Source organism: Desmodus rotundus, chromosome 1 (genome assembly GCF_022682495.2).
Source record: "Desmodus rotundus isolate HL8 chromosome 1, HLdesRot8A.1, whole genome shotgun sequence".
NCBI lineage: Eukaryota > Metazoa > Chordata > Mammalia > Chiroptera > Phyllostomidae > Desmodus > Desmodus rotundus.
The window spans coordinates 162,946,555-162,971,782 of NC_071387.1; the positions used below are offsets into that span (position 1 = coordinate 162,946,555).

Consider the following 25,228-nt stretch of genomic DNA (forward strand, 5'->3'; position numbering starts at 1 on the left):
CCTGACTCTGGCACTCCTGGAGTTTCTGTGAATTTCCAAATTATTTTTACTAAATCATTTTCCATATATATACATATCACAATTTCTAAATCCATTCATCTGTCTATGGACACTTGGCTGTTTCCTATCTTGTCTATTATGAATAATATTGCAGTGAACACAGAGGTGCATGTATCCAGAAGTATGTACAGCTAGATCATATAGTAGTTCTATTCTTAATTTTGGGGGGACCTCCATAGTGGCTGCCCCAATATACATTCCCACCAACAGTGTGTGAGGGTTCCCTTTTCTCCACATCCTCTCCAAAAACACCTTTTTTGAGTTCTATATTGTGCCAGGTATTGGGAATACAACAATTAAGATATTTTCTCTGCCCCCTCTAGTCAGGGGAATGTAAGCAAATAAGAATGATCAAGGGAGCATTAAAACTACATAGTATTTATTCATGATAGATCTGGGGTGCTGTGGAAGCACATAGGAGGGGTACAGGGACTATCATAGGTCAATCACTAAATAAAGGTTATTTGAATAATGAATGGATGAGTGAGTGATTGAGTGAACAAATGAATGAAGGAGTGAATATAATTGGTATGAGCCCTCAAGGCGTGTAGTCATCATGGAATGGAAAGAGGCTTCTCCAATTTCACGATTTTGAATGAAGTGAAATGTGACTGCCAGAGTGCCAGCAATGCCACAGTCAGCATGCTCTGTCTACTTGGCTCAAGACTTTGATAAAATAACTCTGATGGGCAAAATTGCACCCTTCTGAAGCTCTTTTCAGAATGTTCATTACTGATTGAACAGAACATGTGCTCATCTTCAAATCAGCTGACCGTACAGCCAGAATGAGTTGCCTAACTTTGCCTGTGGCTTTGCATCAGGGTAAGAAATCATGGCTGTGATGATCCCAAAGCAGGAACTGTTGTTCCAGCTGAACTTCACATCCTGGTTTCAGCACATCTCCTCGACCCCTGACCTGGTTTCCGTGCCAGCTATTTACTGGTCGGCACTGCTGATTCTGTGCAGGGCACAGCAGGGTTTATCAGAGGGACATTTACTCTTCTTGATAACTCCCTAGTACAGTAAACATCTGCTGTGGGACTGGAAAGAGCTAGTCCAAACCAGTTCTTAGTTTCACTGAGCATTCTTCGCTTTTTATAAACAATTACCTTTTCCTTAATTTCTTCCAACCAAATCAAAGCCTGTGGAAATTTTGTCTTTAAAAATAACCCTCATTTTAATAGACTAATATATTTAAAGCAAATTATAAGTAAGAATTTAACACTTTAGTATGCATTAAAAAAAGTTGGAGTTAGAACTATATGGTTTGAAATACGTTTCCCCAATATGTTTTTATTATTACCTGAAGTTTGATCCAATCACTATATAATTGTGGGACCTTTCAATGTAGGAAATATTTCTCTTAAAGACTTTCCTTTATGGAAAGTCTTGACCTGCTTGACTCTCGAAGTTTTATCAATTTCCATCTCATCAACATTCTATTCTGGCCACTGCACTCACTATACCCCAAATGAAACCAGCATGTTGAACAGGTCTAGGATAACTATTCTAATCAATAATGCTCGGACAACAAGTTATTAAAGCAACGCAGCACACAACAAAGTTGTTAAATTCTCTTCTAGAACAGTCTTTGTGGCTACACACCACGTGATTGCTCAGGCTGATCTTCATGTCAGTCCCATCTTCTCTTGTTACTCTCAGTCTGCATATCTTCTCCAAATTCATTTTTCCTTATTAATTTCCTTACTCACATCTTTCAATTCACGTCACTCCCATGACTAACAAATTCTAGAGAACATATTTTAATTATTTTTTGGTGTATATCACAATTGTCAATCTGAAAAGGTGATGAATGACTTGACTGTAAAAATCTAAATGAATGGCTCTTAGCTAACATGGACCTCCAATGATTTTCATTTTTTGTGAGCCAAGGGACCTAGATTTTAAAACATTCCCTTATTTCCTACCATATGTAATTCATATCTACTTGTTATACCACTTCTGAACTATATGGTATGGCACTGGATGAAGGTTTTAGTCTGTACTACTGCAGACACAAGGAAGGGGTTCAGCGAGAAGGGGGGCACCCCTTCCCGATGTAGCCTCTTAGCTCTTGCCCTTTGCCCTTTCACAAAATCTTTATCTACTAAGCAAGCTGTTATTGTGTGAGCATCCACTCTCACAGTGAGAGAAAGAAAAGCAAGAGCCTGGAACATAAGTAAATGTTTGTTATTATTATTTCAAAGAATACCCATAAAATGTTAAATAGTCAAACACTATAAAAGATAAATTATTTTTACTTTTATTAACTGTCACAAATTGGTACATTATTTGAAACAGAAATCGGTACATAGAAAATAACATAAAGATAAATCAAGAAAATATTAGACCAAGATAGAATTGAAAATTGACTTTAAAAAGGTATTCTAAAACTGTTTGTTTTTCCTTATTTTAAACAATAAGTATTTCCTTGAGCATCTATTATTATGCCTAGCACAATGGTAAATGCTATAGGGAAAAATAAAGGTGTTATCTCATTGTCCTTGTCCCTAAATTTAGTTATTTGTGATTATAAAGACATTAAAAGTTCTAGAGTCTAACACCTTTAAGTAAAATCATCTTTGAAATTAATCACTTTGGGAGGTTATACACTTATTTCAAAATCTTCCCATTGTGCAAAAATGTTTTCTGCTTCTGTTCTTTGGGAAATGCCTTTGGAGACATTACACAAATCACTGAAGGAAAGCAGGCTCAGTGCGTTAGTTCAGAATGCCACTCCATCTTCCTCAGGCACCTGGCTTAGTTACCTGAATTCCTCACTAGCTTGGTGCTCAGTGACTTCTGGTTAGTTTTTAATCTTTAATTCATCCCAAGACAAGTTTGCCATTCTTGGTAACCGTGAAAACAACGTAGTGCAGTATTACTGGACAGCAAATACTGAGAACAAGAAGCCTTTCTCATCATCATATATCCCCTGCAGCATCCAGCTGGGTGCTTAACCACAGCAGGACTGCCATGCTCATACATCGTGTTTAACCAAAGGGGCTGCACACATTAGTGGGAGGAAACATCGGGGTGGGCTCAGGGCAAAGGCGAGGAAGGGGTCCAGCTGGGCCTTGGGGGGATTTCCTTCTGTTCTATTATTCCTTAGGCGTCTGGCTTTGACAGCGAAGGACAGAACGGTCTGCCTGAAGCCGGCAGCAGGTTCTCCCAATACTCTCTTCTAGCCCTGTGTTTTAAAAATACACAGTTAATTAATTTAAAGGTTTGTATTTCATTTCAGTTTCAACACACAGGCAGAATAACTGTTCATATTCATTCACGCCAGGGGGTTTTCTCAAATTCTATCCTTAGTGATAACCGTTAGATTTCCTATCACCTGTCAGAAAAAAAAAACCCAATGGGTTTGGGTTTTATAGACTTAAATTCATTCTGAATTTCCAGCAGGGTTCTTTTTAGTCTATGCAATATTTTAATGTAATGACAAGTATATGAAGATTTTTTTAATGCAATGAGACAAAGCATAATTCTTCAGAAAATAATTAAAAAACAGAATACAAATAGCTTTGTCAATATTTGTTCCTTGTTTTTAGACAAAGAAAGAAGAATACAAAGTCTCCTGGTCGCAGACCTTTGTGTTACATGTATTTTTACAGTTTCCCCCTTTACTTATGGAACAATGAACAAATCAATATGCTGGAAATGATAAAAATGTCAGAAACCAGGGTGCACACAGGTTTCTGTGCGATCGCAGTTGTCTGCAAACATCCATATGTTCGGGAGTTCGGGGTTCAAAGAATGGCTGACTTTACTCTGGAGAATAATGTCTTATCTGTAGTGGCTAATGCACTTTAAGGTCCCCTAGACAGTAATAATGAAAATAAGTTGCTTCTCACTTGAGTTTGTTTTCTCTGGGAATGGTGTCAGGAGGGGAGCCACTTTTACTTTTCATTTTATACGATTCTATACTTTCTGATTTTTTTTATTATTACATGCATGCATAGTATTTATAATAATAAATAAAATGAGATTTGAGAAAAATAGTGTTATTAATTTAAAAATTCCTACCTGGCTCTAATCCAAGGTTTGGTGTGCATATTGAGACCACTTCCCCAGCTGCCATGCTTTTCTGAGGCTGGTGGCAAAAAGCCCCTTTCTGGGGCCAGCTCCTCTGCAATCGCCCTGATGTGGTAGGGCTCGAATCCGCAGCACCCACCTATGTACCTGACCCCCAGGTTGTAGGCCTCTCTGGCGTATTTCTGAATATCCCACCGGGTGGCAACTCTGGGCTCCAGGCCTGTAACACAACAGTTACGGTATTTCTGCTACCATCTCCCTTTTCAGATGATAGATGCTCTGATAAGCTTTATTTCTTCAGTTAAAGAAACTGTACATTTTAGATTGTGCATTCTTCAGATGGCTCATTTTTGGTTAACAGGTAATGTTTTTGCCTTATGCAGTCCCAAACTGTGTGACTGTACCATAGTTGTTCATTATAGCTGTTTCTATGCTGTCATACTCAGAAATAACCAGGACGTCTAATCCATGCCTGAGCTCACCAAAGGGATATTCTGGGAGGTCCACAAACCCTCCTTTGCCACAGTCCGGGGTGTGGAACCCCAGGGGCTGCACCATCAGGTGCGCTCTCAACCCTGTGGCCCGGAGGCCTTCCTTCATGAGCTTCACGGTCTCCAAGCTGCTCTCGGGCCCAAACCGGCAGTTCACGCCAACAACTGAAGCCCCTGTGCAAAGACATGAAGACCTTTTACAATTTATTTTTTGACTTGTTTATTTTATTTGATAATAGTTAGAAAGTGCCTTAGAGGTCAGCTATCCACCTCTACCTCCCAAGTTTTACAGATGAGGAAGCGAATCCCAGTTCATTCTTTCATCCCTGAACTGCTCTGACAATGTTAAGCAAGTGTTGCTAAATTTCATAAACAACAACTGAGCTGCACATCATACCATGAGTCCAAATTACCTGCTTTCACCAGCTTAACAGCACACTCTCCAGGCGTTACATCATGCTTGTCTCCCTCTGGGCCTATGCACATAGTAGCTGCCACAGGTTTACCGGATTCTTTTAAGACTTCCACAGCCCACACAGCTTCTTCAGCGTGCTCAAAATACTAAGAAAAATCTTATTTTTTTCTATTAGTCTAAATACAAAGCAGATTTTGAATGGTAGAATACAAATGTAGCAAAACAGTTATGAAAGTAACTGAGTATATAATATGTAATAAAACTTGAGGGCATGCGTCTGTATCAGACTGACTAAAGGATACCTTTCTGAGCATGTATTTTAATTCCTTTAGCAATAGAGGGTGGGGAAAAATAGGCTTACCATTGGTCATATGGAAAATAATGCAGTAATTAATAAATAGTAATACAATAATAAACTCTTTGTTTCACATACTTACAACTGTAAACCTACTTTTGCCATACTCTGTATATAGATTTTCATTCATATATCATCTAAAAAACACAAAGGTTTTTTAAGTAATTGAGTATTTAAAATCATAATTTTGAAGGAGCAACAGTTAATAAATTTGGGACTCATCTTTTATGGAACTGAGGTAATGAATAGTTTGTTATGCTTTATACCACTTCCAAGTGCTTTTATATTCACTTCTACTTAGATATTCTTAAGTGTTCTATAAAGTAGAAATATTATTTTCCCAGATGAGAACTTTGAAGCACAGAGTGGGGAGGGACAGCTACTGACTTTCTTTGCAAATGGCAGACAGGACACCTTGTCTGGTAAATTTATGACATCTGCAGGGGTGCTTCTCAGAAACCCCCTGAAGGGCCACAGTTGAAAAGCTGATCTTACGTGAAGAAAAGCTAGCAGAAATCTTCCTGCTTCTTCCTTCTGGACTTAGAAACAGATTCTGCAGAAGCAGTGTGTGAGGAATGACAAGGGGAGTCAAAAGAGAGGTTCTTAAAAAGCAGACTGGAGTTCCCATCTTCCGGGGAACGTCTGGGGTGGGGCCTGTGCTCTGCTCTGCTAAGGACTATTCCCAGCTGGGTCAGCTGTAGGCAGCCCTGAGCCTTGGGAAGGCTGGAGAAGCAAGGTTTTCAACAGGTTCAATAGAGTGATTGGGAAAATAGCAGTTGGTAGGCTATTGTCCTTGTTGAGATAAAGACCTGGGTTGAGGACTTGACTCTAGTAATTGTAAAGGAAAATAGTGAATGAGGGCTCTTAGTTTTTGGAGGCAGAGGAAGGGAATGTTTTGGGCCTTCATGTTTGGTCAATGACCAATTCATGTGAGTAAAATATTGCTCACATGTTATAGTTTGAGTGCAAACAGAGAGGCAAGAGTGAGCAAGGGTGGAGGAGGGCAAGGGAACTACTTGGTACTGAGGATTATTAGTGGGGCCTGGAGGAGACTGAGCAGCCAGCCACCTGCCCCCAAAGCTCTGCTCCCTCATGGCCTCCAGTCCATACACACAGCTCCTTCTAGTCCTGCCCTTCCCTTTGGGGAGGACACTCCCTGAATCACTGTCTTCTCTGTTGACCCCTGAGAGTCAGCTGCTATAACTACTCTGACCTTAGAAAACCGAAGTCCACAGTTGGGCCTCTCCCGGGTCTGTCCTTTGGCTTCTCTCACTAGCATACAAGTGAGAGCATGTTGACTATAGTGCATTTAAATAAACCTTTGACCATCTTCATGGAAGAAATGAGGTCATAAGGCAACCCAAGACCCTCAGGAAAGTTGAGGCCTATTCATTTATACTTGTCACTAGGTTTAACACTCTCCCTATAACAGTAGGCTTACCTCTGCAATCAAGAAGTCCACATTTTTCTTGGCAAAAACCTTTAGCTGTAGTTGAAAAAGTTTTTTAACTCTTGCTTCATCCTTGCAGTGTTTATATATTGATGTCTGGCAGATCCCCCCAGCTACCAAGGCATCACCCTTGTCAGCCACTTCTCTGGCGAGGTCACAGGCAGCAGCATTTACATCTTCCCACTGAGATTAGAGAGCAAGGATTAAGATGGTGAGGTTAGCGTTTTAAAGGTAAAATATAATCAATAACAAAGGGGGAAATGAGCAAGTAAAATAAGTAGAAGTCACTGGTTTTAATTGTAATTCAAGAAGACCAGCAGAGTTGGGTACCATCTCTTCTACTACCAATGCGTTTGTGTTTCCATTATTGTACTTACCACATTGGATTTTAGCGTATTTGTTTACCTCCCACACTTGACTTTGAGCCACTTCAAAATAGTGTCTATGCTTTTGTATGATCTTTGTATCTAGTATTAGGGAACGCACTATAACAGACACTCAGTAATTGTTGGCTAGTTGGGCATTAACATTTATAAGTGCTAACACTTGACCTTTGCAGAATATCTCACAATACTTGCACATCCTTCACCATATTCACCTTTTTTCAACAACCCTTGGCAGTTAAGCAGAATTATCTCCGTTTTGCAGAGAAAACCAATGCTCCTTGCAGTTAAGTGTCTTGCACAAAGTCACACAGCCAACAGGTGCAAAGTTGGGCATCTGACCCAACTGTCCTCATTCCTAGGTCAGTGCTGTGGTACTTAGGACCACCTTGTCTCCAGATGGACAAGTCAGAAAAGATGAATGTGAAATGAGAAAGTAAAAAGAACATCTATAAACTATTCTTCCTCTATAAAAAAATAGCACAGAAAAATGGCGATGCCTTTCCAAAGACCTATTCTTTCCCAGTCCTGTGCCCTCCCTTCCCCTAGATAAAGAGACCACAAGCTCATTAATTTAGTGAATATACGTCTACATAATAATTCATTACTTAGATATTTTATATGGAACTTGTAATAAAGACTAGTAACGCATTGGGTCAATTCCATAGCTTTTCATTGAGAGGTTATTTTTATTATATTACATGGTCCCTGCCCACCTACCCCCCACCTTGTGCCCCAGCCAGCTGGCATTACTGTTTACCTTGCTGTCCATATTTTCTTCACTGGCAGAAAAAGTGAAAGTTTGCATGACATTGGATCCCGCTCTCAAGAACTCCATGTGAAGCTGACGAACTACAGAGTAGTTTTTTTCATTGAAATTAAAAGATTAAAAATGACAGAAGCTACTATTTTCAGCAGCAGCAGCTCACCCACACACATTTCTTTCAATCATACACAATTTCAAACCTAGTCCTTATTTAAAAACTTGCAAATTAAGGTTAGTAAAAGTCAAGGACAGGACATGGTAGGGTCAGTACCAAATCAGGGCTATGTAAAATAGCCTCATATTATCCTGCTGATGGGCCCCAGAGCTTGGTGAAGTCTGATGCAGGGGTTAAGGTTGCTAGGCCAATTGTTCTTGGTTTCTGGGTCTAGGAGGGCTTATTCAGTTTCTCGTGTCATGAAGGATCTAGCTGGCCTACTTATAGTTGCCACTGGAGATTCCTCAAAGTAGAATGAGGAAAACTGCATTTCTTTCTTTGCCCCTCCCCCTTTGGCAACAGAACCTGGCTGTCTATTGTCTATGCTTTGTTAGCTGGTAGATATCATTAATCATCCTTACCAAAAACACTGTTACAACATTCAAATTAGCTAGAAGGATGAATCTGAAGCAATAACAGTTTTACTATGCTAAGGAAACACTTGAATATCCACAGGGTAAATATTCATGAAACAAATACTAAGATGTGTGTTTCAGTACTCTCTCTATACGATAATGCAAATGTGTGTGCACGGTGGGCAGAGGAGAGAGAGAGACATCATCTTCTTCTGTTTGTTCAGCCCACATACTGTCACTGTCTCCACCTCTTGGCAATTTTGACAAGTGAAACAATCCTTAGGAAACATGAGCTATTATTTTTTTATCTTCTCTCAGTCAGGTGTACTAAAAATGCCGCCCAGATGAACAGTCTCAGGGATGCTGGCACTGACCTGCATTTGGATGTTCCACCACGGCCTCCGGAGTCCAGAGCCCGGCCTTCACATAGCCCCTCTTCTCCAGAGTTATGAGAAAACTGCCATCTCCAACCACAACCTCCCCGCTATCCAGACGCTCTAAAATACCCTGAAAAAAAGAAAGAAAAATCACCTAAGGCCCCTCTTTTTTTCCCAAAAAGCAGTTTCTAATTTTTGGAAAAGCAGTATGTTGTTCTTACAGCTCCTGTTCTGTTACAATCACCAGTATCTAATAGTATTTCAGAGGGATTGAGTATACTATTGTTTCTTAGACAGTCCAGGGACTTGTTTTGGCCCGAGTGCTGTGACCATTTTTCGTCATAACATTTAGTCTGAGTCAAATACAGTGAAGGGGTGATTCCATAGTGGCCATTTGGGTTTTTCAACGCATTTGTGGCAGACGTTGCTAGTTGCCTAACTAATTTGCATTTTCTCTCCTCTTCCTTGCTAATGTATTGTGTTTGGTGGTGACAGTGTTACCAACTTAGAAAAGAATCTCAGGGTCCCTTGCTGCTGGGGACGGTCATTTGACACACAGTGCTGACCAATGAGACATAGGTGTAAGTCCACTGAAGATTTCCAGAGAGTTTTTGCTTTCCCGATATAGAGGCCCACTCCCTTCCATCTTCACACGTGTCCCCTTCCTGACGGGAGTGTCAGCATGAGCCGCGGGGACGCTGCAGTCATCCTGCAGCCAGGCCGCTGAAACCCACAGGCTAAGACGAGGGGAAGGGAGTGGTAACGGCGGTCTGGAGTCTCGAGGACAGCTTTGAGTAGCTGTAGCAACCGTGGCTGCTAGAATTCTTATTAGGTGAGAAAAATAAACCTCTCTTTTTGTGTAAATCACTGAACACAATCCTAATGAATGCAACATTTGATAATTATGCCCTATGTTTTCCTGCATGTTCATAGGCACGCCATCATTTGGTGCTCCCAACGACTCTGCGAGCTAGGCAGGGCATTTTACAAATGAGGAAGCTGGGGTTCAGAGAGGCCACGTGACTTGCCCAAGATCGCAGAGCTAAGTCACAAAGCAGACTTCAGCTCTTCTAAATCCCTAGCCTTTTTCTATTTTGCCACCTTTCTATTCAGACCACTCACAACTCGAGTAAAAGTCTGTAACCGGAGCAGTTATCCAAGGCTTTGGTTTCCTTTGTCTCAAACACGCCTCCCTCAGACACCTGTGAGGCTCACCTCTCACCTCCTTCGGGTCTTTTGGTCAAGTGTCCTCTCTTCAGAGAGGCCTTCCCTGACCACCCTGTGACAAACTGCAAGCACGCCCATGGTGTCTATCCCTCTTATATCGACTGCATTAGTTGAAGATACAACATTTTAGCGACAATGCAAGAACAGTACATGTCAGCCCTGCCTACAACTGGTCAGAGCAATGCAGGAGTGGGGAGGAAAGCCTCAAGCTGCCCCACCTAGTCAGTCATGTGTGCAGCCCAGAAAGGGCATTGGAAGGGACTGCCCTGGAGGCTAAGTTCCAGGCTGTCAGAGCCGCACTGTCTCCGTTTTCCTGTGGAGGGAAGCAGAAGGGAGCCCTGCTGTGTTACCTACAAACACTGTTTGACAGAGAGCTCCTCACTCTGGTTATTTTTCCATATTTCATATCTGAAGATGACTGAGCTGAATGTGGAAGAAATGTTAATATTTACCATGATCCTCATCTATCCCTCTACTCCCTCCTTAAAATACAATTCGCTCTTTTTGTTTTGTACTTTTGAAAACTAAATAAGGACATCAGCTTTAAACTTTCAGTGAGACCATCCCACATGCCAGGCACAGTTCTAGGCACGAGGGACAACCATTAGAATAAGACAAGGTCCATGCCCTTAAGAAGCTCAAAGTCTGGGTACCTTGGGGAAGGCCAGTGGGCCAACAAATCACTCCAAGACAGTGCAATAAATAGATGCTGCAGATGGATATAGAACAGAGAATTAGAGGTATAGTCACCTGTACAAAATCTCATCTTGAAAATCTAACACACTGCAATTAACTATGTTAAAAATCAAACTTACTGGTATACATCAAACAATTTTAGACATCAGTGTATACACTGATGTATACATCAGTATACAATTTAGGTGTTATAAGTTAGTATCTCATGTCCCACATTCGAACCGAGTGTGTCTATTTAAACCTCAAGCATATGTCCCTGCATCCTCACTGCCCCTGCATTATTGAAATGATCTCCAATTCCTTCCAGCCCCCTATTTTATCTTCCATTGCTGCCAGTGCAAAGCCTCGCCTGACCTACTCTTATTTGCGATTACCTCCTCCTTTGCGTCCTGCTTGAGTCCAAACACCCTCCGTTTCTGCATCCATCACCTGTACTGCAGTACCTGCTTACTCACCTGTTTCCTCTGTTTGGCTGTAAGATGTCTGAGGCTCAGGTGACATATCTTGTGACATACCCCTACCACCTCCTACACCATGTAACACAGAGTAAGCCCTTAATAAACTAACTATGCAGAGGTGGAAGATGGACAAGCCTATTTTGAAAATGTCACATGTCTCACATATGCTACCAGATTGGTCCTGAGGCAAAAAAAAAAAAAAAAAAAAAAAAAAAAAAAAAACAAACCTCTTTAACTGAAAATTAGCTAGGGTTTTTTCAAGAAAATTATAGCTCACATTTTGACTGTGTCTTCATGACACCAAATAAAGGTAAGACATTTTTATGTTATCTAGATGTTTGTCCAGCATCTTAAATTTACCAGTTTTCTAAACAGCCATTAGCAAAATGAGTTACGATTTGAATTCAGAGCATCATTTAGCCCCTACTTACTGCTGTACTCACCACCTCCACTGACTACCAGTATGGTCTAAAGAGAGCCGGAGGATGGCAGGGCTGTGTAAAATAAAGAACGCTGGAGACCAACTGGCAGGACATTTATATTTTCATCCCACCCTCCCTTACTTAGGCAGTGGACCTGTCTGGGATCTCTGAGAGAAAGTTATCCCCCTTTATGCAGAAATCAGTGTCTGGACTTCTGGATTTAAGATCTGGCTTCAGGGCACCTCTGTTCATACACAATGGAGTCCACCAACTTCGCCCTGTGGTGGTGGGGGCGGGGAGGGCAGCCAGAGATCCAATCGGCCTGAAAATTGCCGCTGGGACTGCTCTTTCAGATTAAAGAAGCAGTTGGAAGTGTCCTTTGTGGCAATTAAATGAACTCTTAAAATGCACCTGTGAACTGAGAAGAGAGGTGAGACCAGCTCCTTCCCTCTAACATTTTAATTTGAATTCCCAGGTACTCATTAACATGGATTAGCATCCATAAACTTGGTGCTGCAGGAGTATAGGCTAGAAAGAAATTGAACAGAGAAAGCATATTTTCAATACCTTAAAAAAATGAACTGTAAAAGTGAGTGAACATAGTATTAGGGAAAGTTTAGAGAAAGAAATTAGCGATGTTTTTTGCTTCTTTATGCTTTTACCATTCCCATGTTCTTCTCTGCCCATACTATACTTTTATAATCAGAAAACTATATTCAAAATGTTTTTAAGTTTTTAAAATCCATATTCCTCATATTGTGTAACTACTACCATTATTTTGTCCTTCCTTATGGTGTGTATATACTTTTACATGTGTAGTTGCGATCAGTCTGTGATTTATCTCCTTGTGTAAGTTAACATCGCCAGAACACTTTGCCTGCTTCCTTACCTTGCTCCTTAATGGGCTGCTTTATTAAGTGGATGAACCTGACTTTATTTAGGGAGCCCACTACTGCAGGGTATCTGGATTGTTCGTAACATTTTAGTATAAATACGTCAGTGGTGCTCATTTTCATGTCCATTTTGCCCCTTTCTTCCCCACCATCTCTTATGAATTTCGGGGTGTAGGTGGGTTGCCTTGAGGGGTCCTGGACATGTCCCCGCGTCCAAATTCATGCCCTTCCTAATTTTATTTTGTCACCCCTTCTTCCCACCGCACACACACAAGGCGTAGAAATGGGTGAACAAAGCCAATAGCTGGCGACCCGACTGGGAATGGGGCTGAGAGAAAGCCTGGAGAAAGGGGCTGCGGGGGAGGGGAGTGATGAGGCAGAGGGGTCCCCACGCATCCTCCTCTCCACCGCACGTCTGGCACTGTTTGCGCCAGGACCGGTATCAGGCCAGCGGGCGACTGGGACAGCCAGACCGTGGCCCTTCCCCAAACCCAGGGGAAAGGAGCTGTGGCGCAGGAGCTCCGGAATGCTGTGGGTGCCGGCCGGCTTCGGGGAGAGAATGTGCGGCCTCAGGTCCGAAGGCTCAAATCCCTGCCCCGCTCTGAGCTAGTCGCTTGATTCTTGGGGCCTCAGTTTCTTCCACCATGAAATGGGGACAATTGTGAAGATGAAGAGATCATTTGAGTAAAGCACTCTGCGCAGTGCTGACCCCGAGTCAGGGCTCAATAAATGGTACCTAGGTTTGTTATCTTATCCTCACTCCAAGGCCGGTAGTCACCCTGGCCTCGCGATCCGGTTAACCGAAATTCAGAGCCGTCCAGGAGCTTTACCCTCACCGCATAGCAGGGCTGTGGGCTCCGTGGGATTTGAACTCCTGGTGCTGGGACACCCGCGGCCGGGAGGGCTGACTGAGTAGTCACGGACTTCGGGAGACTCACCTTCTGGGCTCCGGGGCGCCCGGCGCGTGCCATGCTGCCGCAGTTCTGCAGGAGCCTGGTGGCAGGGAGCGCGCCTGTCCAGGAGCCCGCCCCTCGCCCGGGGGAGGATCCCTCGCAGCCACTGCCTGCAGGCCGGCCTCGGAGCTAGTGTCGGTGTCCTGTGCTTCGCGATGCTGTCCTGGGCTTCGCCATGCTTCGCCTGGGTGCGCTGCGGCTGCAGGGCCTCCCGCTGCGGGGCTTACCACTGCCCGGCTGCCCCGGCCATCCGCGCTCCGTCGGCCTGGAAGGGTGAGTGGGGACCCAGCCCGCTCAAAGGCCGAAGGCCAGAGGATGAAGGGTGGGAGCGAGGGGCTAAGGCAGACGCGGACGTTCGGGGTGCTTTGGCTTCTGGAAAATGGACGTTTGGATTTCTTCGTGTTGTTTTTTTTCCTTGCACAAAAGTGATACGGTATCAAAGGGTTCCCAGCAAACAGTCCCTCCAACTCCAACCCCCTTCCCCGGACACCTGTTACAGTGACTTTGGTGCCGACCCAGGTCTGTGTGTCTGCAAACCCCGGTGTATGTATGTGTGTTGTTCTTTGGCTTACTTGCACGTCACTTTTTACACTATGTCTTGGAGAAGCTCACAGTCAAGCTGGGAAGACAGTCTTGAAAATAAATATGTTAAATCACTGAGCAATAATTGTAATTAGAGAAGCATGTGCACGGTGAGAACAAGTTAAGTAAGGAAGAATGTTTTACTCCATCTGGCTCTTTCACCCGGAAAATAGTGGAGGGAGGTGATCCAAGATTTATGAAACTAAATTTCCTGATGATTATGGTTTGGGGTGGAATAAAATGATTGCAAGTGTGTTCTTTAAATACACTGAGAAAAATTATTCTCTAGATTCTCTGGAAAAAAGAAGTCATCTGTTCAGTCCTTTAGCTACATTAGTTATCTACAACGCACCAGAATTATATGGAATGAGGCTCAAGTGCTTACTCCTTCCTCCCTCAACCAGGTTGCCTAAGTTAAGCTTTAGATGCCTTTAAAAAAAAAAACTACAGCTATCACAGCCTAGTAGAGCTACCATTAAAAAAACAATTGTCTTCCAGAAAGGACAACCCAACCTCATCTGCAGAAACAAGATGGAAAGACAGAGCAGAGACAGTGATCATCGGAGGCGGTTGCATTGGCGTGAGTCTGGCCTATCACCTGGCTAAGGCGGGGATGAAAGATGTGGTCCTGCTGGAGAAATCGGAGCTCACTGCTGGATCTACCTGGCATGCAGTAAGAAAAGCGCCTCAAAACTGTCATATACACTGAATTGTGCACTAGTGCGATGTGTTTCCTTCCCATGCACGACACCCCGCTGATAGCTCTTTAGAGTGGGTTCCCTTTCAACAGTGTTAGGAAGTGAAGTTCTATTTTGGTTGGCATACTTCCAGGCAGTGATCAACACTGATGATGTCTTTATCTTGAACACATGGCTTCTGGATTCACATCTTGGCTCTGCCATTTTCTACCCATGTGACTTAGGGCAAGTTACTTAAATTTCTATTTCCTGGTGTATAAAATGAAAACAGTGATTGTACTTACCTGCTAGGGTTGTGATGAAGATTGAGTTACTGTGTGTAAAGTTATTAAACACATAGTAAGTGTTTAGTAAGTGGTACCCTTTGTATCAAGGAACAGTGGTTGGGTGATCCTGAATATGGCCAAGACCTTCACCTATATTTCCCTTGCCTGACTTTAGTGGTCCTATTTATTTATTTATTTATTTATGATTTTAACTTTGTGTTGTAAGACAGCAGCTTGGCTACATGAAGATTTAACTATGAGGACTGAGAACATGTGACACACTTCTGTGTTAAAACACGCAGCCAAGTCCGCCTCACGTACTTGGTGGTGTATGCATAATTGCCCTGCAATAGCTGGGCCAACACAGAAAGCTCCTCAGGGAAATGAGGAGACTGACACTGCTTTCGTGCCGTCAAACCAATTATTTCTGAAGTTGGCTGAGGATGGGAGAGAGTTTTTATGACTATTGGTACAGAGTTTTTTTGGAGGATGAATTAGGCAATGTCATTTCAACTTCCTGTCATTAACTTCCCTTTTCATCTTTACTTTCTTCTGCTGAGACCAGAGAAAACCCTGTTTTTAGGGCCCTTTTCACATTCAGAACCTCTCAAGCCATGGGGTGGAGGTTGAGCACTAAAAGGGCTGGCTGCCTGCCTCTAGTTGAGTATGGAGGAGAGTGCGGCTCAGATTTAAACCCAGGTGGCCCCGAGTCCTACTGGCCACAAAGCCAGACCTTGTGGATGGATGGAGGTGCCTAGAAAAAATCACAGCAAGCCCATCTTCTCATCCCTCTTTCCTCTTCTTCCAACCCCCTCCCCGCCTCTGCCCCCCAGTCTGGGAGAGAGGCCCAGGCACCTAGTCCTCCTGAGTCTCATTTCAGAACCTTCACAGGCACATCTGCCTCTTGTTTCACCAGTTCCCCCTCAGCTTGCTTCCTCCTGTCTGGAGAGAGGGGTCCAGGAGGCCACCAACACTCCTGGCTCTTCTTCCCTCCCTGAACTAGACCTTCTGTGTAGGCTTTTTGCTATCATGGAAAAGAGCCTGCATTTCTCCTATAGCTCTCCTGTAACTTCTCCTAGCTGGACATTCAGTTACTCTTTCAACAAACACATTGTTGAAAGAGCTTATATTGTGTCAGGCCAGCCCTGTTTTAGGTGAGGACACGGCAGTGAACCAAACAAAGTCCCTGCCCTTTCGAAGCCACATTCTGGTAGGGCAGACAGAAAATACACAAAGCGTGTCTGAGGGTAATCAGTGCCATGAAGAAGAGGAAATCTGGGTAAAGGGATGAATGAAGGAAAGAATAATAGAGATAGAAGCATCAGGAGGCTACTTCAAAGAGCAGAGATAAGGCAGAAGTGAGTGAGCAAGGGGCCCGAGGCTGTCCAGGTAAGAGCACGTAGGCAGAAGGAAATTTAGGTGAGTGGAAGTATCCTAAGAGGGAGGGCTTTTAACACTTTTGGGTTGTTAAGGAGGATATACTCTTTAATATTTTAATTACTTATTTATCTGCTCATTTATATTTGATTGATTTGATGTGGCCTGCATTTTAGAATAGATTACTGAATTCCCTGCAATTTTACTTTATAAATCCCAAGAAATTTTTTTAAAGCAACATACCCTTAACCTAAGTTCTTTTAAGAAAAGTGGACAAAGTTTTTAACATGCCAGTTTCGTGTTAAATGTTAACTGTGCCAAACAGTCTCCCTTAAGTAAAGAGATATCAGAGTGAGTGGAAAAGGCATTCTCCTGGTTAGTGAAGAAAGCATTATGCAATGGTTTGCAAAATGAGAGCCATGCGGTGGGAGCTCTAGGTGGAGTCAGGCATCAGAAGCCAGGTTATTTACCCCTGAGAAATGAAGGGAAAGAAAAGAGGGTTCCCCCAGGAAGCTGATTCTATGAATTTCTGCAAGGTAAGGGAGCCTACCTCTGAGAAGTAATGAGAAAAAATCCCGTGTATTAGGAATTTTTAACACAGAAATATTTGCAGCAGATAAGAGAATGTGGAAGGTTGGGGAGCCGGCTAAAGGGGCAGAATACAAAAAATAAGGGCAGTCTCACTGAAGTAGAACATGTGCTGAAGTTCAGCATGCCTGGGAGTGTAGGAATCGGTGCTCAGGGAGGAAGGCACAGGTTGCAATGTGAGTTTTCAAAATGGAATCACGAATCCCCAAATCCTGAGGGTTTGCTATGTTTTAATGAGACTGCTTTGTCAGCACCTGGCACTACTACTAACACAGAGCACTTCTTGTGGGATGAAGGGTAGGAGAAAGGATTGATGAGAAGCAGTTCTGGAGCGTGGGGTCCCCAAGACAGGGTGCCCCTGGGGATGGTAAGAAAGTGGATGTTTTGGAGGGCTGAGGACTAAAGATGCAAGATGATCCATTTTGCATCATTTTGCAGGGAGGAAAGACTATTAGAGCTTTCTATCTATTTTTACGTAAAAATTTAAGGAAAAAATTGAGCTTTACTAGTCTTTACAAATGGCCCTCAACTTTGATGTGAGTGATGCGTTGGATACAGTTCCAAGGGATTGAGTAAGGGAGAGGGTGGAACTCTACAGTGGGAGAGTCCTCACTTCTTTTCCCTTCAGTCTGTATTGCAGAGCATGTGCTGTAGGAAATCACCACTGTGATTCATTTGATAGGAACAGGGCTTTAAGTAATGTAATTGGTGAGGAAAGGGAGAGGGAATGACCTCGAGAATGTTGTCCTACATGGGGACTGGCTGGTTATCTCATTATAATAATTTAAAAAGTTGTGAAACTTGAAGTTTTTCTTTTACAGAATGACAGTGTCCCAAATTTGGCGACCTTTGTAGTAATGCATATGGCTGCCAGTGATTTCTACACAGCAGATACATATTTTAAAAATAAATGCTAAAGGTGATGTTACAATAAGTGAGAAATAACTGCTTTCTCTTTTTTTGCAAAACAGTCCTGTTGGGAAGAGAGAATTTGGAAAGTTGGCATTATTACTAGATTTTTCTGGCCACAATGATATGTATCACCTAGAAAAACTCATATATGTGAAAGTTAAATTTTTTAACCCGCCTAAAATTTTTCCAAATGAGTTTCAGTGGGATTTGTACCCATTTATTTAAAACATAAAAATGCAATGCCTTCCATTTAACTTGAACGAGAGAAGATGAGACATTAAGAGTCTAACTTCAATGGAAACCTTGAAGTAAACAGGGTCTGGGATGGAGGAAGTGGCATCAAGATGCAGAGAGTAGAGCCCAGAGAGTGCACTCCTCCCACTTAGTCTCAGTACCGGTAGCTTCTCCAGCTGTCGCTGCCATTCAAGCCAGACCCAAAATAAAACAAACCTAGATGCAGGCCTTCGAATTGCTGTTTTACCAAGGTTAAGCCAACATACATGTTTTAGTAATAAAGTGTATTAATCACATAGCCCTCGCCAATATATAAACCTAATATTCCAAACCTTTTCTAAACAACAAAGGAATTATTTAAAATATTTAATTCATTTCAAGTTGTTTTGTGTGTTTTATGATCTCTGTTAATTTAGTGATACATATTTATATATCATATGACAATCAGGCAATGCACATTTTAGAGGGAATGCCCAAACTTTTCAAATTGGATGTGAGTGCATGGATAGAAGATTTGGAGCCACTGGGATATGGCTTGAGGTCAGTCAATGGGCTTTTTGAGGTTACAGAGGCTCATGAAAGAGGGGAAAGGTTATTAAAGAGATGGATAAGGAGAGCATCACTAGCCCAATTGGTAAGTTTTCTAACTTCATCATTCTTTTCATTAATTCATTATTTTGTAATTTTTTTCAATTATAGTTGTCCCAATTTCCCCCCAAGTTTTCATTAATTCATTATTGTCAGTCTACCATAAAGAGCTTTCTTATTTATTAGTTATTTATTTATATCAATAAAGATTCATACATTTTAACTTTATTTAAAGGGCTATATTTTCTAATGACTTCTCGTGTCTCTGATTCATCTTCCCTCTTTTATCTTCTCTGCCAACTATAATTATTTTCTTTCTTCAAATCAAAGGTTGGCCTCTTTCCTGTCTTCCCTAAAGACTTCTGTGACTCTTCTAGCACCTCCTCTTCCCTTAGTTCTCATGCCTTTCTATGTTCTGGCACTTACTCATATGCTTTTGATTTTATTGTTTCATGTACAAAAGTTTCATGATCTCAACCACAACGTAAAATCTTGAAGGATAAGAACAATATTTTCTCCTTCTTCAAACTTTCCATTTACTATAAGCTTGCTGAAGCTCAGATCAGAAAAACATTTTACCCATCTTATATCCCATTCCATAAGAATAGCACATGTTAACAATAAATGCCATGCAAGATACTACATTCAGATAACTTACAATAAAGACACAGATATGGTTTACCCGCAATTCTAAACACAGATTAGAAGACAAAAATCAGTTAGTAAAAATATATACAATGCAAAAAATAAATAATATAATTTTATGCCTGGCAAAAAAAAATAAGCTCAGGACTTACTTTTGACCTTACTTTTTCCCAGCAGCAAGGAAACGAGAGTGATATGAGTTTTTTGGTGGAAATAGGTACACTACTTCACTAAGGTAGAGCTAACTTTTCCTCAACCAGAAATTCCTAGAAGAATTTGTTCCCTAAACAAAAGATATTGGGCTAAATTTTTTTAAGTAACAGTTTTATAAAAAGTTACCCATGTGACTCTTTCAGATCATTAATTCCTTCTATGAAAATAGCTTTCTGGGATGGGGAAGAAGAGAGTTGATGTAGTGTAGATAGTATATAACTTTCTGGAGGCCAGGCTTAACCTAGGTTAAAATTAGAGTATCCCAAAGAGTGAATGGTGACCGGAATTCTAGGTCAGTGCTCATGAATATCAGCTTTCTCAAATGATGGGTGCTGTATGGGAGACAAAGTTAACTTCTCCAGTAGATACCTGAAGGTCAGAGATTCTGTATTATTGAACTAGAAAAGTTCATATGCACAACAGATACCAAGCATTTACAGGAGAGAAGAGTATTTAACTGAAAGTTAAGAAGCCCAACTTTTAGGTCCATTGTAATGGGGCTGTGCTATGAGAGGACTTATAAATTGGGCCAGAATTTTTCTCAAAAAAGTAGCTGTGCATCTGTTTAAATGCTTCACTTGAGAGAAGCCTGAAGATCGTTCCATAAGGAATGTTTGATGAACTTTTAAGTGGGGTGTTTTTGAGTTCAGGAGAACCAAATGCCCACCACTACCATAGAAGAGCCTGATAAATACTCCTTAACAGATGTTATTTTAAACGGATTGTGTTCTAATGAACTTTCCAAGATACAAAACTGCAATCTGGGGCCCCAGACACTAAACTGAGAGAACCTGCTTCATGTAATTGCTTAGAATTCTTCGTCTGGGTACTACATTGCAGCTGAGTTGATAAAAGGGCATTGGGCATGCTAATATTTAGATATTTCTTCCTGAGAGTAATTATTCAGTATTTATTCAGCAAATATTTTTCATGTACAACCTATGTGCTCATCAAACAGGAAAAGCTATGACAACGGTCTGTTCACTAATTCACCAGGCTATAATTTCCAGGAATTTTCCGGTTCCTGAATTTCAGAAATTTCAAAGGGGACCAAAGGGCTGCTCCATTCAAGCGACAGTGGGGATTGGGTCAAGGAAAAGTCTTTGATAGTGTATAGGCCTTTTCCTTAAGGGAACACACCATTTGCTGGTTTGAGTCCACATTGTATGCAATCCCCACACATTCTTCCTCGTACCGTATGTTCCTAAACTTCCTACCAAATCATCCCATTTCTTAGTCTCAAACAACCTTTATTAACTTCTAGGGACTTACTGTATAAGTTCATTGGCTGACTCTGACATTACTTGTATGATTCAGACTGTTCATACTGCTGTGTTACAAGCCTCAGGCCCTGGTGTGCTCAGCCTGCTGCTCATGTGTTCTCATCCCCCAGGGGCTGGCTGGTGCTGCTCCTTTCTGGCCAGCAGTAAATTCCAGATTAACAGCTAAACTATTAACATTTTCAGAAGGTTAATGTTTTTCTGGTATTTCCTTTCCTCCTCATTTTTAAGGCAGGTTTAACAACCTACTTTCATCCTGGAATAAACTTGAAGAAAATACACTATGATAGCATCAAACTTTATGAGAAACTGGAAGAAGAAACTGGACAGGTAAATCTGTTGAACTCAAAATTGTCTTTTAGTCAGTTTCTTAGAACTACGTAAGATCTCTGAAGAATTTTGATATCATCATGTAGAGCTGTGTATAATGATGTTAAGGGTATGTGAAATGTTTAATGTGGTAGAGAAATCTGGTGAGAGTTTAAGGTAAGAACCTCTGAAGTTTGCTCTACAATCAGTTTACTTTCTTGAAGTGTATTACACATGTGATTACCCACTCTTACTGATTTATTTAGTGAAGGAAGAAGAAAAAGCAGCAGCTTTCAAAAGTGTCTTTAGTCAGTTACTATATCTAGAATCTAAGAAATTAGGGCCTTTCAGTAACTGGATTGCAAAGGATATGACAACATTGGGTGGCACATTGTCACATGGTTTTGAAAAGTTCTTCACTAAAAACCCCTCACTTATTTTTATCACTTCTCATAGTTATTAGGACTCTCAAAATAAAGTGGCAGACATAAAATATCCATAGGCTAAGACTGAAACCTATTTAAATTTTTCATGGCATTTCCCTTGCCCAAGAAAAACCATCAAATGGCTCCCCTACAGGATGAAGGACAATGGAGCAGGGCCTCCCTCAGCTGAGCCCTGCCTGCCTTCCCCACATTTTCTGTTGCTGATCTTTGTTATGCTCAGATGCTACCACTCTTCTTAATTACTTATAGTTCTGGAATGAGCTGGGTGGGCGCTCTGTCTGAAACAACCCCCTCCCCCAGTTTCAACATTCACCCTCCACTTTTTCTGAGGGTCATCCCCTTTGAGAAGCTGGCTTTGACTTTATTCACCCACCAGTCAGGCCAAGCTGAGGACATATCACTTGGTACTGAGAATGTTTGTGTTTATCCCTCTTATAACACACATCTCTCCATAGTGGTTGTTGCTTTACTGGTTGGTCTTCCCTACAGACTATGAGCAGCCTGAGGGCAAAGATTATCTTTTATCTCTATAACCCAGGGCTCAACTGAGTGTTAGGCCAACTGAAGGACTTTGATAAATGTCAAATGGATATTTACTTCAATCCACACTTAGTCTTATCACTGCAACATTCTGATTCTTCATATTCCCTCTTCAAATCCTTTGTCTTTCTCTTTTCCACATAATTTTTGTTCACTCTGTACATCAACACTGTCTCATGTTGTTGTATTGTGCAATTAGCTGTCTGCCTTCACCTGTAGACTGTAAGCTCCATTCAAGAAGGTCTTTGCCTCTCTTGTTCGTAACAGCATCTCTGCGACTTAGCACAGTGCCTGACACAGAGCAGGCACTTAGTAAATAGCTGATGAGTGAGTGTCTTTTTGTAAGATGCAGATATGTTTATATAGTTATCTCTTTGACTGCATAGTACAATAAATCTCTTCTCTTGTACACCTGCATTTTCATTGTGCTAGAGAAGAATCATGTTTGAGTGCCAAATAATGATTTATTTATGAGTTTTATTGGCATTATTTTAACAGGTGGTGGGATTCCATCAGCCAGGTAGTATCAGGCTTGCGACAACTCCTGTAAGGGTGGATGAATTTAAATATCAAATGACTCGGACTGGCTGGCATGCAACGGAACAGTATATTATTGAACCTGAAAAAATTCAAGAGATGTTCCCTTTACTCAACATGAATAAGGTACTTGTCTTAAGGGCATTTTTACTATTTGTTGACTTGAATGAAGATTAGAAAAGTTATTTTTTAAATGTTAATTAAAAATGGAAAAACTATGTGCACACATTTTAAATGGCAAAATTAGATGATTAATGCTGGAGTTTGGGTAGATTGCAAGGTGGCCTATTATGTATGTTAAATGAAATATGAAAAGATAATGAACAAATCTTATTAGTTTTCCACCTATGAGAACTGAGGAAACATTTTCAATACCTTTCTGTTACTGTGTCCCCCAGATCAAGGTTCCATCATAAACCTTCTGTTTGAGAAATACAAAGAAAACAGTAACCTGGTATGATAGATGTGTATAGAAAGACTGTGTTATTAAATATATGTATGAAAAGACTATGATTTTTACAAAATCAAATGTGGAAGTACCATACTATTTTACTACACAAATATTACCTGGCTAGTAGCTATACTTCCCTGACAAGCATATATGCCAGGTATTTATCTAGTTTTAACTAAATTTCACTGAGAGAATCCACTTGAGAACTTTGTCTTTTTATGCTGGGTGATAATCTAATTTGCATAATAATAACAATGACTACCTACACTACAGGAACTACAGCACATATTTATATACCAGATACTATGCTAAGCCCTTAATGTGCATAATTTCATTTAATCTTCACAGTAATAATATAAGTATGTAAACAGGAAACTGTAGCTTAGATGGTTTATATAGTGGGCCTAGCCTCATCGAGATAAAAAGAGCTGGGCAGAGATTTGAACCCAGGTTTTCTGACTCCTTTGTACTTACTGCCTAAGGGTACTGGGTAGAGCTGTTCAGGGGAGCAGAGGCTTATGATTCTCCCTGGTGACGACCGCAGTATCTCTCATACCCGAGGGTTTTTATTATTGATCTAGGTGCTGAGGCTGTTTGCCCTTGTGAGTCTTTGCAAGCTACTGGCACCCTCTTGTCTATGGCTCTGTGTGATGCCAGTGATGGCAGACTGGTGTGGCCTTGCATTTTCTGCACTGAAATTCCTGCACTACTACTAGTGAGCATATGCTTGTATCTGTTTATATGTGGGTCCTGGAATATTTTGCTGGAAGTTCTCACCATCACAGATTTTTCTCAAGGGCATTAAGCAATGAAGACATGTGGACAGAATATTCTCTGGCTTTTGAGGAGGGTGTCAAATTAAATAGATATAGGACCACTATAATGATATAGCTGTTATAAAATACCAATGTAACATTTGGAAGGCTACAGTAATATGAATTCCATTAGAATCAAAAGCCTCTTACACCAAACATATAACAGGAGGATTATTAATCAAAGACTTCCCACAAAGAAAAGCTCAGATGGCTTTACTGGTGAATTCTATGAGACAGTTATAGAAGAATTAATACCAATTCTTCATAAACTCTTTCAAAAGTAGAAGTGAACCCTTCCCAATTCATCTATGAGGCCAGTATTGCTATGATATCAAATCCAGACAAAGACATCACAGAAAAAGAAAGATTGGTATTCCTTATGAATATCGATGCAAAAATTCTCAACAAAATACTGGCAAACTGAATTCAGCAACATCTAAAAAGGATATGCAGCATGACCAAGTGGAATTTATTCCAGGAATGCAGGGTTGGTTTAACATCTGGAAATCAATCAATGTAGTACTACATTAATAAAATAAAATACAAAAACAGATGAGCACCTCAGTAGATTCAGACAGAAAAAGTTGACAAAACCTCCTTGCTCATATTTGGTGTCCAACAGATTTTTGTTGAATGGCTAAGACCTAAAAATACCACTTCACGGTGTTCGCCCCTGTTGCATCTGAATTTTACTCTTCCCCCCCCCACAGTGCCTAGCCTCCAGCCCTACCACAAAGCAGCTATTCAAAAATTAGTTGTCGAATGACTGAGTTAAGTTTATATTTTTCTGACACCAGGTATATATTTACCATGAGAATTTACTAAGAGTATTAAATAATTAAATATAAATAATTGATCAGTTAGTGTTAGATTTGACTGCAAATGTCAGAAACTAAAATAATGCTTAAACAAGATAGAAGTTCATTTCTCTTTTACTTAGGCAGTCCAGACTTGAATGGTAGTTCTTTTCTAAGAGACTTCAGGGACCCAGTCATCTTCCATATCATTGCTCTCTCATACCTAGGGTGTGACTCTTACATTCTTATTCTAAGATAGCAGCTAGAGCTCCAGCCATCACCCCTGCATCCCACAGCAAGATGGAGGAAGAAGGGCCAAAGAAGAAGGGAGACAAAGGCATATGCCAGTTGTCTTTTTATAATGGTTTGTGGAAGCTGCCGCATGACACTTTCATT

General features: G+C 41.2%; 2 protein-coding genes across 3 annotated transcripts in view; one reads left to right on the forward strand and one right to left on the reverse strand.

Moving 5' to 3' along the window:
- Positions 1-2,307: 2,307 nt before the first annotated feature.
- BHMT2 (betaine--homocysteine S-methyltransferase 2) lies at positions 2,308-13,693 on the reverse strand. The gene is made up of 8 exons (XM_024563560.4): positions 13,540-13,693; positions 8,903-9,035; positions 7,953-8,044; positions 6,801-6,992; positions 5,003-5,150; positions 4,581-4,763; positions 4,090-4,318; positions 2,308-3,250 (listed from the first exon to the last, which is right to left on the reverse strand). Exons 1-8 carry the CDS (start codon positions 13,570-13,572, stop codon positions 3,169-3,171), a joined length of 1,092 nt encoding a protein of 363 aa, XP_024419328.2. The 5' UTR covers positions 13,573-13,693; the 3' UTR covers positions 2,308-3,168.
- A 1-nt stretch (position 13,694) lies between these two features.
- DMGDH (dimethylglycine dehydrogenase) overlaps positions 13,695-25,228 on the forward strand; it is a 61,823-nt gene continuing 50,289 nt past the window's right edge. For both annotated transcript variants that reach the window (XM_024563558.4, XM_045197907.3), the window contains exons 1-4: positions 13,695-13,827; positions 14,635-14,809; positions 21,169-21,267; positions 22,731-22,895. In XM_024563558.4, the coding sequence (XP_024419326.2) occupies positions 13,730-13,827; positions 14,635-14,809; positions 21,169-21,267; positions 22,731-22,895 (537 nt within the window). In that variant the 5' untranslated portion in view covers positions 13,695-13,729. The remainder of the gene's footprint in view (positions 13,828-14,634; positions 14,810-21,168; positions 21,268-22,730; positions 22,896-25,228) is intronic.

Coding starts and splice junctions, on each gene's coding strand:
- BHMT2 (XM_024563560.4), bottom strand. CDS start 13,572: ATGGCACGCGCCGGGCGCCCCGGAGCCCAGAAG. Junction 4,319..4,580: donor CCTCCCAGAATATCCCTTTG/GTGAGCTCAGGC, acceptor GTTGTGTTACAG/GCCTGGAGCCCAGAGTTGCC. Junction 3,251..4,089: donor AAACCTTGGATTAGAGCCAG/GTAGGAATTTTT, acceptor TTTAAAACACAG/GGCTAGAAGAGAGTATTGGG.